Source organism: Serinus canaria, chromosome Z, assembly GCF_022539315.1.
Source record: "Serinus canaria isolate serCan28SL12 chromosome Z, serCan2020, whole genome shotgun sequence".
In the NCBI taxonomy this organism is placed as follows: Eukaryota; Metazoa; Chordata; class Aves; order Passeriformes; family Fringillidae; genus Serinus; species Serinus canaria.
Window position 1 is genome coordinate 68364242 of NC_066343.1, and position 13828 is coordinate 68378069.

At 40.4% G+C, this 13828-nt stretch overlaps 1 protein-coding gene across 2 annotated transcripts in view; it reads left to right on the forward strand.

Annotated features, from left to right (window-relative positions):
• The first annotated feature begins 34 nt into the window (after positions 1-34).
• The window catches only part of KIAA1328 (KIAA1328 ortholog), a 171602-nt gene continuing 157808 nt past the window's right edge, over positions 35-13828 (forward strand). The window contains exons 1-4 of one of the 2 annotated variants that reach the window (XM_018920086.3): positions 35-130; positions 4600-4635; positions 6305-6444; positions 10384-10478. In XM_018920086.3, coding sequence (XP_018775631.3) covers positions 79-130; positions 4600-4635; positions 6305-6444; positions 10384-10478 — 323 coding nt within the window. In that variant the 5' untranslated portion in view covers positions 35-78. The remainder of the gene's footprint in view (positions 131-4599; positions 4636-6304; positions 6445-10383; positions 10479-13828) is intronic. The other variant, XM_050986599.1, reaches the window with a different exon arrangement.

Sequence of the window (13828 nt, forward strand, 5' to 3'; positions counted from 1 at the left end):
CCTCCAGCGTAGACAGCCAATAGGCGACGAGAGTCGGGGGGACGGCGGGGGTATGCGGGGAGTGGCGGCTGTTTCAAGATGGCGGCGGCGGCCGCCGGTGTGGGTGGAGGTCCTCGCCGGGCCCTGAGCTGTATCCTTGCCTGGGGGTCGGTGTGAGGGGACAGCGGCGGGAGAGCCCGCCAGGGGCGTGCAGGGCGGCCTGTCGAGGGGTTTGGCGTAGAACCGATGCGGCGCTGTGGGTCGGGTGGGGTTTTGTGGCCGTGGCAGAGGCTATGTGAGGGCTCCGCTGGCGTGTGTGGAGGGGGCTTAGCCTGGGGAGAGGGATTGGGTATGTGCCTCATCTGTAGGGGTTACGCGGGATTTCAAAGGAAAAGTGACGTAGGAGAGAAGGGAGGGTCGTAAGTCCTCTTCAGCGTGACCCAGCTGTGAAATCTCGGGGCAAGTAAATATATAGGAAATGTGGAAGTTGCGTTCAGCTTGTGGGAGCTTGCCAGGGAACCAGTAGAGAGAATGAGGTTGAACTGCCCGGACAAAAGGAGGCTCAGGAGCTATTTTATCGCACTCTATACTGCCTGACAGGTTGTGGCCGAGTGGCAGTCGGGCTCTTCTCCCAGGTCACAAGTGACAGGACAAGAGGACACAGTCTTAAGCTGCTCCAGGAGAGGTTTAGGTTGGACATTAGAAAGCTTTTGTTCGCACAGAGGGTGATTGGGCATTGGAATGGACTGTCCAGAGAGGTGGAGGAGTCATCGTCCCTGGAGGTGTTTGAGGAAAGACTGGACCTGGCATTCAGTGGTTGACACGGTGGTGTCCAGTCACAGGTTGGACTCGATGATCTTAGGTTGATTGATTCTGTGATTCTTTGAATCTGAGGTTAGAAGCTGACCAGGGAAGAAATGTGTCTTTTGTGACTGGCACCTCAACTTGACTACAAGCAGAACATTTTGGGTGAGCCTGTGTGGGGCTTGGAGGGCTCTGTCAGTGAGGGATGAGTGTGAGGTTCGGGGTGGTTTCATTTGCAGAGGACCTGCAGGCTTCTCTAGTTGTGGGAGACTACGTGGGGCTGGACACATAGATGGTGTGGGTGGTGGCCGTGGTGTTGGGAGCTCAGCCTGTACAAGCCTGGTTATGGAGAGATGTGCTTGTGTGGCTCAGAGAAGCAAGAGCTGCCATTGGTGTTTGGGCTTGTGTGGCTGAGTTGGAGGCTCAGCGACTTGATTGGGGTAGAACTGACAGTCTGGCCTGGTGGAAATTTAGAAGCTGACAGTTTAGTTCCAGTTATGAGGGGTTTGAAGCACTGTTGTTAGTCAGACTGGGATTTCAGCATCAACTGGAAGAGATTGGAAAGAAGAGTATGTGTCTGTGCTCATTTATTTATGTTTGCCTGCACACTCTGTGGGACAATGTGCAAGTGAAACGGGCCAACCATCATCCCAAGGCCTGCTTAGGGAGCATGTTGTTATGATTTTCTATCTATGTAAAGTAAAAAAGATTGTCTACAACTTTTTCTGTGCTGTGAATAGGATGAAGGTGTGTGGCTCATGTTGGATTTATTGCCACTGTCGCTACTCTGCTCAGTTGTGGAAGTGTTGATGCAATTACATTGACAGGCTATTTTTATCAGTCAATAGGTTGTGTCCTATAATTAAATATAGTTTATAGAGCCCAGCAGTGGCCTCATGCATCATGATATTTTTCTGACAACCATATCTATTCTACATGTTTTGGTGAATAGACAGTGTTTCCTCTGACCTTGGAAAAGTTTAAATTCTTAGAGAAGCACATGGCACAATTTAAAAATAATGGTAGTGTATGCTTTCAAAAAAAGAGAAGGAATTTGGCAGACTGGTTTAATAAATTTGGAAAACTGAAGTTTTCTCCATCCTTGTTGAATTGACTCAGCACAGGAAGGCAGGTTGTATAGGTGAGCTGTACCAGGTGTTGAGTTTCTCCCGTGCCTCTCTCTGCTGTTCACTGAACTTTAGCTGTGGTGGTACACGTCTTATAATACTACACCTGCCTTACTGGCAGTCTTGGGAGGCACGTGGCAGTGGCTTAATGTTAAAAAGTTGATGCTGGTGCTGTCCCCAGTCTGTTACTCTGAGGCAAGGACATTGCTTATGAATCATCCTCTGAGTCATTGTGATTTTTTAGTCCAGCTGATTGAGGTAGCCTGCTCTAACTTTGCATAGTTCTAATACACTGGGCTGCAAAGCTTCACCAGGAGAGTCGTCCTGGTAGCTGGGAGGGGGAATAGTGACAACTTTGACTAGTCTTTGCATCCTGCTACTAGGAATTTCTCCACAACAGCTGTCAATACCAGAGGCACACTCTAAAAGCAGGATGTTGTTTAGTCAGATACTTTTATTTCCTATAGCCATGTGTTGACACACAGATTAACTGTGTGTCAGTTGAGCAGGAACTGCCTGTGCTGAAGTTTGTTGTTTCCTGAAGCAGTGTGAGCTGAACATACACTTCTCAGTACCCTGCAGCTTGCTGTTGTGGCTGTGCTGACACAGCTGTTTGGGCTGGGCTGTGATCCAGACTTGGACTTTTGATCCATCTTGGTGCTTTTTGAAAAGAGGGTACGCACAGTGCCTTCCTCATGGAGTTTGTTCAGCTTCCTCGCCCCATTCGCGCTATGCCCCCGCAGTGTGTTCTGGCAGCTGGAAGTGGCAGGCTGCAGCTCACACGTGAGAACAGAAATGCTCTCAGTGTTTGTAGAGAGAGCTGGCTTTGACTGCACTACTCACTGAATGTGGTTTTAAACTGGTGTGAGGCTGATGAGTGATAATTGTATACGAGTGATAAAGTGCATCAACAAGATCACAAGTGAGCCTGTGATCAGGCCCTTCCAGTGTGACAAGTACCAGATTAGTGATGGACAGTGGGTGTTGATTGAAGTTGCTGTCCACAGGGGGAAACTCCTAGACTTTTCCTAATATCCTTCACTCTGTGGTCATTTACTAAAGTAAGTTTTTCAGATGGTTCTCTCAGAATCAAATTTTAGTGAAGGCAAGAGTTTGTATAGGGTCACTGAAATATTGCCACAATTTTCCTTTATTGTATGCATGCAGCTGCAGAACCTTAAATGCATTTATCTGTTAGCAGTATGGAAATTAGATAATTGAGTAATTAGTAGAAATTTGAGTAGTAGTAGAAATTTGACAATTGAGATAATTGGCCAACCATAGAAGGCTGAGGAAAGTAAAGGGGCATAAACAAAACTTAGTGGAGGAGAATTTTGTGCCCTGTGCTTTTGTTTTCCACTTCAGTTTCACCCTGGTTTCAGCTGGAACAGGATTAATTCTTTTCCTTGTACTTGGTATGCTGTGTTTTGTATTTAGCATGAGGATAATTCTGATAACATGCTGATGTTTTGGATGTTGCTCAGCAGTGCTTACCCAAAACATGGACTTGCGAGACCCATGCTCTGCCAGCGAGCAGATGCAGAAGAAGCTGGGAGGGATCATGTCCAGGAGCTGGCCAAAGGGAGATTCCACAGCAGAACATCATGTCCAGTACATAAACTGGGGAGTGCTGGCTGGGAGCTGCCAGTTCCTGCTGGGGAAAGGGTTGGGCATTGTTCAGTGAGCAGCTATACTGTGCATCACTTGTTTGTTTCAGGTTTTAATTCTCTCTCCCTCTTCCCTTTATGTTGCAGGTAGTATTATTATCCTATTTTATTTTGTTTCAGTTATTGAGCTTTTACTATCTCTACCCATGAGGTTTACTGTTTCTCTCTGCTTTTCCTCCCCACTTGGGGCAGGGAGGTGGACAGGGAGTGACTGTGTGGTATAACAATCTTTACATTCAGCTAAATGAAACTGCTCCTTTAAGGAAGACAGTATGATTTACTCTTCCCTTAGCTGTATTGAGTCCTATTTTTAGTGGCTTTAGGAGGCAGGGGTTCAAGTTCAGCAACTGCTAACAGTCACAATGACTGCTAATAGCATAAATAATATGGTGCCCTGTTGTTTCTGATTTTAAAGTGTTTTCTGTGATCAAGTAATTCAATAGTTAAACCTCTGGCATATTTGAAAGTTCTTGAAAGTTAAAGAAAATCAGCCCTCAAGCTTTTATGTATTACTGATCATGTGATGATCAGATGAGAATGACCAGTTTAAAACCTTTTGCATTTATCCTCATCTATGTTTCTTAGACTTTATTGCCCAAATTGATTTCATTGCAATTTCAATAAACACTATTTCAGAATTTGCTTTCCCTACACATTCAGATGTTCCATATAAACTGTTTAAATTTAAATAAATATTATTAGTCCATTATCTTAGTAATTGCTCCTGGCAATTACTGGCGCTGGTCCCTGAGATCTTTTGCAAAGGTGACCTCTGAGATAATCTTTACAGGCTGAAAGTTAATGCACAGTGAAGAAGGAGTAAGGCCTTTTGTTTTAGCAATCTTTGTGGTGATTTTTTTTTTACCAAGTTTTCCTTGCTTTTCTCACTCCCAGAATGTTGACTGTTTTCTTATCAACAGCTATGCAAAATTAAGACACCAAATACTTATTTTACAGTCCTGTTTAAGGACTGTAAAATAAGCTTGCACTCTTTTTATTTCCTTTAACAAAGCCACATGCAGCTTCTGATGAAGAAGATCCACTGGCACCTGTTTCAGGTATGACTTTCTAATAGACATAAACAAAGATTTTTTTTCCTGTGGATGATAAAATTTGCAGTGTCTTTTCAGGTGTGTGGTTTGTGTACATAAGTGTGTGTAAGGTAGACAGTCATCATAAGTTGTAATGGGACATACATGATTATAGCAGAGGATTTATGCTCTGCTGCTTAGATAAGCATACTGTGTAAGATGAATAGTTCCAGGGGAGTTGTTTCTGTTGCAGGTACAGTGTGGCTTTATCCAGTTTATCAGGCAAGCTGAATTTTTAATGTGGTCTCCAAGGAATGTTGAAGCATTAGAGATGTTAGGTCTTTTGTAAATTTTGAAGATATCAATTGAAATGAAGATTCATTGTGTACAGATAAAGCAATTATTTTTTTTATTATTAGTTCTTTTGACCTTGATTTACTGAGTGCATACTTGTGTACATCACTGGGGAAAAGATGAATGCTCTTAGTTCCCCTTCAGAATTCTCTTAATTGTTTTCAAACACAGCTCTTAAAGTGACACGAGGTCCTGGAAATGTATCTGGGGATGGTTAACTCTAGACTAAAATTGTGTGTGTGTCATCCAGGAGTTACAAGTTTTGAGGAATTGTACTCTTTAGGTTTGGGGTACTCTTTGAGACTAGTGGCCAAACATCTCTGTTGAACTACAAAAGACATGCAGAGATTTTTAAAACAGGTGATGTTGGATTGTTTTTCTTTGAGCCCTGGAAAGAAAGCAGTGATCCTAAATGATGGAAATAATGGAAACTGATTCACTGTGGGAAGTTTTCTACCACTTCTGTGAAAGAGAATTTCAGGACCATTGGTTTTGCTTGTGTACGAGCATGGAGATATTAGAGTTTATTATTTAGTTCTTTCTCTTGAATTCTGGTACACTTCTGAAATTAATTACCCAAAGAATTGTAATTGATCTGCTAGTATGAAGTTAATATTTTTTATTCAAAACTTTTTGCACTTCTGAATAGTCAAAAATTAAACCTTGAGGCAGTACCAAGTAGCTATGGGCTTTAATCTGGTCCTGGGAGGTTTTAGTGTTAGTGTGAGTGTTGGCACTTTGTAATTGCAGCATCAGGATTTTAAGTGCTTTCATGTTCTTACCATTCGTAGTGGTGATCTAATTCTAATTGTGGCAGGAAGTGTTTGACAAATGATCTGTGGAGTGTGCACTGCAGTGTTGCCTTACTCATTTGCCTGGTCCTGAAAGGAACAAACAGCCTGAGCATCAGTAGGTTGGCTGTGTAACAGAAAAAGTGGTATTTTATTATATGAGTGGTGCTTTTAACAGCTTTACTGCTGGTTGGTTCCTTACTGTCTTTGGGTATCAAAGCAGAAGCTCAATTTTATGCTTTTGCATCTTACTCAGACACAGTTTATTTGCGCTGAACTTCAGTCTGAAGACATAATGTGCATTTCAGAATTTGCAAAATGTTCGTTGTGGCTGGGTGTGCTTCAGTGCCATGCACCTCTTTTTCTGCTGATGTATTCATCTTGCTGAAATTTTGTATGGGGGGGAGGCCAGGGGAGCTGCAGACCTATTCCTGAGGTGCTCATTCTTGTCAAAAAAAGAGCTGCTAAGGCAAGGTTGCCTTTGTGGAAGGCAAGAATAAGGCCCCTTTTCACTTTATAATCTGCATGTTCTGCTTGTCTTTCACTTACAGGAGTGTCTACAAATGGAAATTTAAGAACAAGGTGTTTGCCAAAATATCAAACAGGTCAAACCGAACTGAAGGTGCCTGTAGCTTTTGCTTCTGTTTCCATGGACCCTGATAGAGGTACAGGAGGTCTGACAGGGCAGCAGGTCAGTAAAAGCAAATTTTTCTTGCTCTTAGGAGTGGGCATTGTAGAAAAAACAGCTGAAAATTATCAGATTGAAAATGTTTAAACAGTTTTAGAGTATTATTTTTACAGTCTCTTACACTTTTTGCCTGCTTTACATGGTGGCTTTCTAGCAGAAATTATCACCTGAAGAGAACAAAGGCTGAATGTGGAAATTTATGTAAGTTGTGTGTAAGTGGGGCTATGTAAAACATATTATTTATATTTGTCTGTGTGTATTTGTACAGTGGCAGTGCATGTAGCCCTGGGTAGTGCCTAACCTATACTTTAATAGCTAAGCATGTAAGAAGTTTTGTTCAGTTTATTAATATTCACTGCTCTAGTCATCTCATTTAGAAATTACCTGAGTAAAAACTCATTTTAGGGACCTTTTTGCTGTGCCTGCTCATGTTAGAAGGGTAAAATTACTTTTTGTTTTTGATAGTAAAAGTTCAAAATTCATTTGAGCAGAAGTAGCTTTGTCAGTTGATGTCAACTGCTTTGAATTTTGTAGTCTCCTCCTGTGAGACTAGGTGATGTGTTTCTACAGTTCCTTGCATTAGAAATTCCAAAGCAGCGGGGTTTCCTTTGGAAGGTGATTCTGTATTGTGACAGATGCTGTGATGAAATCTGTTGAGAGATGCCACTTTTCTAATGTGGTTTGTGTAGTACAATGACTTTGTAAGTCATTTGAGTACAGTTGAATCTCTTGCCTAGCAGTCATCTTGGGCCAGGCTGTAAATCACTGGGGTTTGGCATCTTCCCATTTGCAGGCAGGATCTAAAACCTCTGTCTGGTTCTGCATCACTGTTTTATTATCAAGCAGTTAAATCTTGTTCTTCATCTAAGATGTCCTTCTCTGCCTTCTGTGTGCTGAATAACTGCTGTGTCTTGGACATGTAGGTTCAAAACTCTGATGTGAAGACAGGTTAGTTACTCAGTTCTTGTTGCTTTGACAGTGTCATTGCCCTTCGAATCCTTCAGCATGACACAGGACTAGTTATTAAACTGGTATTAATTTTTAGGGCTTTTTCTGGATGTGTATATTTCCCTTTCTCTGTTTATTGGTAGTTGCTTTTAGAGGCTGGTATGTACCTCTACTTTGCAAACGATGCTGTTAAGTGCCATGCAGATAAATTCCACAAATAGCCCCCATTATGCAGAGTCTTTATGTAGAAGCATCTCTTCATAAGTATCTACAAGCCTGCTGCCTCACAGATGCCTTCATATGCCACATTAAAATGTGTTTTGTTGAATGGTGCATTGATTGCGTTACTTGTTGTCTAGAGAGTTTTTACTCCTTTTTTGTGAAAGCCATTGTATACATGGATTTTGTTGTACTCTTTTTTTAAATATAATGCCTGATATGTGAAATCTTAATTGGTGAGTCTGCATTTGTATTATTGACAACTAGATGTGTTCAAAGCTATGTTTCATTTTTGTCTTTTTAAACCTGCTGTTTTTCGCTTGCTGTGCCAGATCTTATGGAAACTTTGTGCTCTGAAGATAAGCTCTGAATACTTAAAACAAACAGAACACATGTTTTTACTTGTTAGTGAAGAACTTCTTTTGCATGGATTTTTCATCAACAAGGCAACTCACTTTCTGTAAAGCATTGTGTGCATGTCTAGGGAGAGCTGATGGCTTTAGTATGGCATAGAGTCAGTCATAGAAGGGTTTGGGTTGAATGGGACCCTAAGGATCATCCCGTCCAGCCCTCCTGCCATGGGCAAGGACACCTTTCACAAGTGCAGGCTGCTCAGAGTCTCATCCAGCCTGGCCTGGACATAATTCTGGGTAAAATGCTCTAGGCTGGAGTAGGTGAGCTGCTGCGGTCTCTTCCGTGATTCTGCATGATTTTGTCATGCAGCTATCACCTTCCAAGGTGTGGAGATTATCTTCCCTGTACTGAGTTCTAAAACTGTCTTCTATCCTGAACTGTATAGAAAGGACAGAAATCTGGGGAAAGGAGATAGTCTTGGCCTCTACCTCCTTTGTTGCCTTCTTTAGGTGGTTGAGCTGTTGCTGTGCATTATTCCACAGCTTCATTTTGATGTGTGTTATGGTACAAGTCTGCCTCTGATAATTTCCTGTGTGCCATCTTTGCATACCTATGGGTGACTGAAAAAAACTGATTTTCCTCTTCATCCCACAAAGGTTTGTCTAACAGTATGTACATCGGTTTGGGTAGTAGTTTTTGAAACCTTCTGTTAAAATCCCCTTCACTAATGTGATCAAGCTTCATTCTCTTTTTTGAGGACTGTAACTTTTCATTTTTATTAAGTTTCATCATCTGTCTGCTAAAATAAAAAGTCACACATTTTTTAGCATGCGAAGTGAAATTCCTTCAACCATATGTTTAGTTGAATTCAGTCAAGTTAGACATTCTCTCTTTGTTTGTGAGTGACATATGTTTGGGAAGAAAACTGTGAAATCAAATGCCCCTTGAAAAGTGCTGAAATTTGCCTTGTGAAATTGCTTTCCCCCTTGCCCCTAAGAAGAATACACTGAAATTAAAAGGAAGGATCACACAGGTATAACATGAGTCTGTGTGAAGACATCACCTGTCTTTGTAGTGGACATTATTCTTTAATTGTTTTTAAGATGCTGTTTAATTAGCTAAGAAGGAAAGGTGTCACTTCCTCTCTGGTGTAGATCAGCTGCTTTTACTGATAATGAGAGAAGCCCAGTGTTGGCTTTGTATTCTTTGTGCACTATTGTGTTGACTTGGCCAAACTTCAGGGCATCTGGTGGCATTCTTTTATCTGATCTAAAGCACTGCACTTGGAAGGGGGGGGGGTGGTTTGTAAAAGTATAAACTGAAGCTCCTGCACATTCAGCGGACATACTGAAACTTGCCAAAATCCTGGACAGAACAGCTTGGCTCTTATTGCTGCATTTATCTTCGGGTTCCTATTTCGTGCTTATCACTAGCGCTGCAGAACTGAATACCCCATCACAGGAATTTTTGGTGAAAAAAACCAGTTTGGAACCGTTTCCTGCGCGCGGAAACAGCCGAAGTCGGGAATGCCGGGCAGCAGAGTGCCCTCTGGTGGGCACACCTGGAAAGTGCAGCGATTCTCTGCCTTCCCGGCAATGCGTGAAAGATCCGAAGTGCTCCGCTCTGCTGCAGCCTTCTTTTGACAAATATTATTTACCGAAGTAGCATATATTTAGTAGTATAGGCTATATTTGGTTTTACTGGCTTATTTGCTCATTTTGTAAATATATATATACAAATATATATTTTTTCCCCCCGTAGTATAGAATATATCTACAAAAAAAAAGATTCGTTATATATATATATATATATATATATATATATATATATTTATATATATATATATATATATATATATATATATATTTATAAATACAGTATATATTTAAAAAATAAGCAAATAAGCCAGTAAAACCAGACACTAGCCACATGTGAAGGTGTATGTGCTTTTCTCTGTATTAGAAAAATGAAAAAAGGGATGTACTCTCTGCTAAAAATGTTTTGTTTTGTATGCTTTGGTCATAAATGCTAAGGCAGCATGTTTTTTTCTTAGTCCCTGTGTTATGATCCTAGTATGATAAAGTTTGAAGTTGGATTTGGATATTGCTGCACTAGATTTCCATGAGAACCTACTCCTCTTTATCTAGTATAGAATCAAGTCTTAAAACTTTACCCAGCATGTTTTAGTATTGACCAAGCAGCTTGCATTTGAATTACAAATACCTTAAAATAATTCTTCAAAATGTGGTGATTTGTTTCATTGAAATGTACTTACATTTTAAAAAATAGGAACTTTATTTCCAGTTGGAATTGATCTACTTTTAGCTTCTAATTATTAGGTCTTGAAATGCTTTTAATAGCTTATGAAATATTTGCTTTCTTTTAAACAGTGCATTCTGAAATGTAACTTTAAATTTTCAGGGCACTAATGAAGGAGGAATGAAGAGTGCTTCTTTAAAGGATTTGTGTCCTGAGGACAAGAGACGCATTGCAAACTTAATTAAAGAACTTGCCAGGTAAGAGGAAGCATCACCTGAAAATGCATTAAGTTTAAAGAGAGTCGTTTCTCTAATTAACATCAAGCAATGTAGAGCTGCTTTAAAAACCTGAATATTTGCACAAGGTAATTTTTCTTGCTGAAAAAAGCAGTCTGGTTGGTTTTTCCTTGCTTTCTAGCCCCTAAATACATATTTAGAACGGAGGCCAAAATTTCATGACCATCAGTACTTCTATAATAACCCAACGACAGGGCTAGGATTTTGTTTTTTGTGTGTATCAAGTGCTACAAATAAACACATTCTGCGTTTGGAAATGACAGACTTTGTTGGTATGAATCTTTGTAGTGCATATTATTTGGCAGAGGTAAGCTTTTGAATGGAAGGCCATGTTAAAGGTGCATTGCTGATCTTGTGGCTGAAACCTGTTGGTAGTGATTTGCCTGTGTAATTTTTACTTACCTAGCCAAACTTCTTGATTTCCTTAATTTGTTCAGATTCTACCTATTCCTTGAAAGGATAGGTTGAAATAGTGCAAGTTTCTCAGCTTTAGCAGAAGTCTTCTTCTAAGTTTCATTCCAGTGCTAGTTACATTCTCAAAGGCAAAGGAGGTAAAAATAGGTTGAATTAAAGTGAGGAGATTTTTGTCCTACTCTTTGACCCTAACACTTCAGGATCTCTGGAAATCTGTTTCTTACAGAGTGGCTGTAAAAATGAGGAGGAGCACATGGGCCTTTGGCAGGCTTTTGCCATATCAGTGGGGAAGCTCTTGTGAGATGATTCCAGGTCCTTTGGGCTAGAAGTTATTATTAATAATTACTGTTAATAATTAAATGCTTTTTGACATAGATCCCTTATGTCTGTGCAATAATTGGCAAGCATCACTGTTCTTTTTTCATTTTATATAGGAAAATTTGGAAAATTAGAGAAATTAAGTGACTTGCTCAAGGTCATGCAATAACTCTCTGGTGCAGCTAGGAATATTTTCTCTCTGATTATCCTTATCCAGTGGACCATTTTACCTGCTAATAATTTCTACTAATACAGGATTTCTTGCCATACAGTATTTTAGTAATTTCTGAAGCTCTTCATGCTTGCAACTCTATTTTATCATGCCTTGTGTTAGAAAATGTATAGTTAAGACTGTCATAAAGAGTAGATTGGTGGGATGCCTGGTTACAAATTGTCAGATGTTGGAGCTATTCGGACACTGTTGCCATTGTTGATATATAGAGGTATATTCTAATATTAAAAAAAGCCTTTTATTACATTGTTCCTCATAATACACTGCTCCCTAGTGAATAGTAGTACAGTAATTCATTCGAGCATGGGATTCTTCTTAAATCTCAGATGCTGTGATTTTTCCCTGAGGACAGTTTGATATTTCTGCCTGACATTTCTTTGAAGAAAAATAGAAGGAGCAGCAACATTAATTTTGAAAAGTAAAATTAGTGGAACACTATTATTTTATACTTAGTTCTCTTTTATTTTTAAACCTAATCATATTTTTATTGGATGTAATTAAAAGTCCTTTGCAGAGTAATAGGGAAGTTGAACTTTAATTCCGCTCACCTCGTCACTTTTTTAAAACTCTCCATAATTTTCATCCTTCGTTGTGCAATGATAGAGAGCTTTTACAAGCAGTAGAACATTCTTTGCTACTTTGGAGAAGAAAAAGGAGCAGCAGAATTTTGAAAGTTTTACAGGAACACTGTCCTGCAGTAAATACTTGGAATAATAAAGGTCTCACTTGGGCTCTACCTCGCTGTTCCTTATTTTGCTATAATTTATGAATGGTTGTTGAGGCTAATTCATGCATGTTTGTTGCAGGATGGTAAACAGATACAGATTGGTCAGTAAGCAGATGCATGAAAGCTCTTCAAAAGTGGTAAAATTATGTTTGTGTGGAAACCAGTTGCAAAATATGATTGACTCCTGGGGCTTTAATTTCAGCCAGGTCTTGCTTGAGCAGTTCAGGGTAGTGGTCTTTCCCTAGCTTCTGTGATGGCTGAAGGAGAAAGCTCTCTTGTACTTTTCTTCCTATTTTTTACATTTTTCCTCCAACTCTCACCCTCACTGCGCTTCTGAATATTGAGGGTGTGTGTGCAGTGCATTTGTTAATTTGCTGAAGTGTAAGACTTTGTATTGGTATGAGTAAGTTCTGATGCTAGCTACATTAATATCATTTTCTCTGGGGAAAAAAAAGAAGAGCTTCTGGGTTGTAAAGATCTCCTGCTGGGGATTCCAGTGGCTGACATCACCTTAGCTGTTCGGAATTTTATGGAATTGGATTTTGAGACAGGGTCTAAAGAAAGGACTCAGCTGTATCCTTCCTAATCCTCCTTTCTAGGCTAAATAATAGTAGTTTTTGATCTGTGCTGCAGCCTGTAAATCTAACCATTATCTTGCCCTTGTTTGAATGTATCCTTTTAAGGTGAAATGAGAGTGACAGACTGGAGCCAGAGTTTAAAATACTCGAATGTTGCAGATTTGAGCATTTAAATTTATTGTGTCAGCAGATTCTTTTAAAATTGCTTTTGTAGAGGAATTTCTGAGAAGAATGAGTCATGCCCATGAATGCCAAAGTGCTTTGTGAGTAAGTGGAGTATTCTTGAGTGTGATCAGTCATTATTTTTTGCATCAACCAGTGCACACCTTCATGTTTTCAGTAAGGTCCTCCTGGTGTGGTGGTGAGAGTGGCACAGTGGCAAAAAAGACTCTATCTGAGGTTTTATTCATGCAGGTTGCTCCTGAAGCAGTCATCAGCTTATGTAATGAAATGAGCAGTGGCGTGGTGAAGACACAGAGAGATTCTTGTGCTCGTGCTCGCTGCCAGTGTCAGGACACATTAGCCTCCTCTGAGAAGGAGCAGCACGGGGCCCGCTGGGACGTGGCCAGTTGACTGTTGAACTTTAAGGACTTGCTAGACACCACACTGAGATTGATTATGAAGTATTCTAGGGTGAGATACTTTGAGTGACATGCAGATTTCGAGAGATCTCTCTTTTTTGGCCTTTGGTTAAATGGAGAGGATCATAACTCCTTAGCACGAGAGAGGGAAGGTATGTGTTTGCAAGATTCACTTCACTCCTAACTGGTATATAGCCATAGTTCTGTGACTTTGGGGCTCCTAGTATGGCAGGTACATCATAGATACTTCTCCCCTGATCACAAATGCCTGTACAGCTCACATATGGAGTTTGCCTTTTGAGTGAAGAGAAGCATTGAGTTAGTGATGTAGAATGGGTCATGAAAGTCTAAATTTTGTTTTTAGTGGCAAAAATTGGTACCTAACTTTTGCATTCTTTCTTTCTTTGAATGAGATAAACTTGGAGAAAGCTGGCTTCCTGTTGTCTTTGCAAACAAATCTT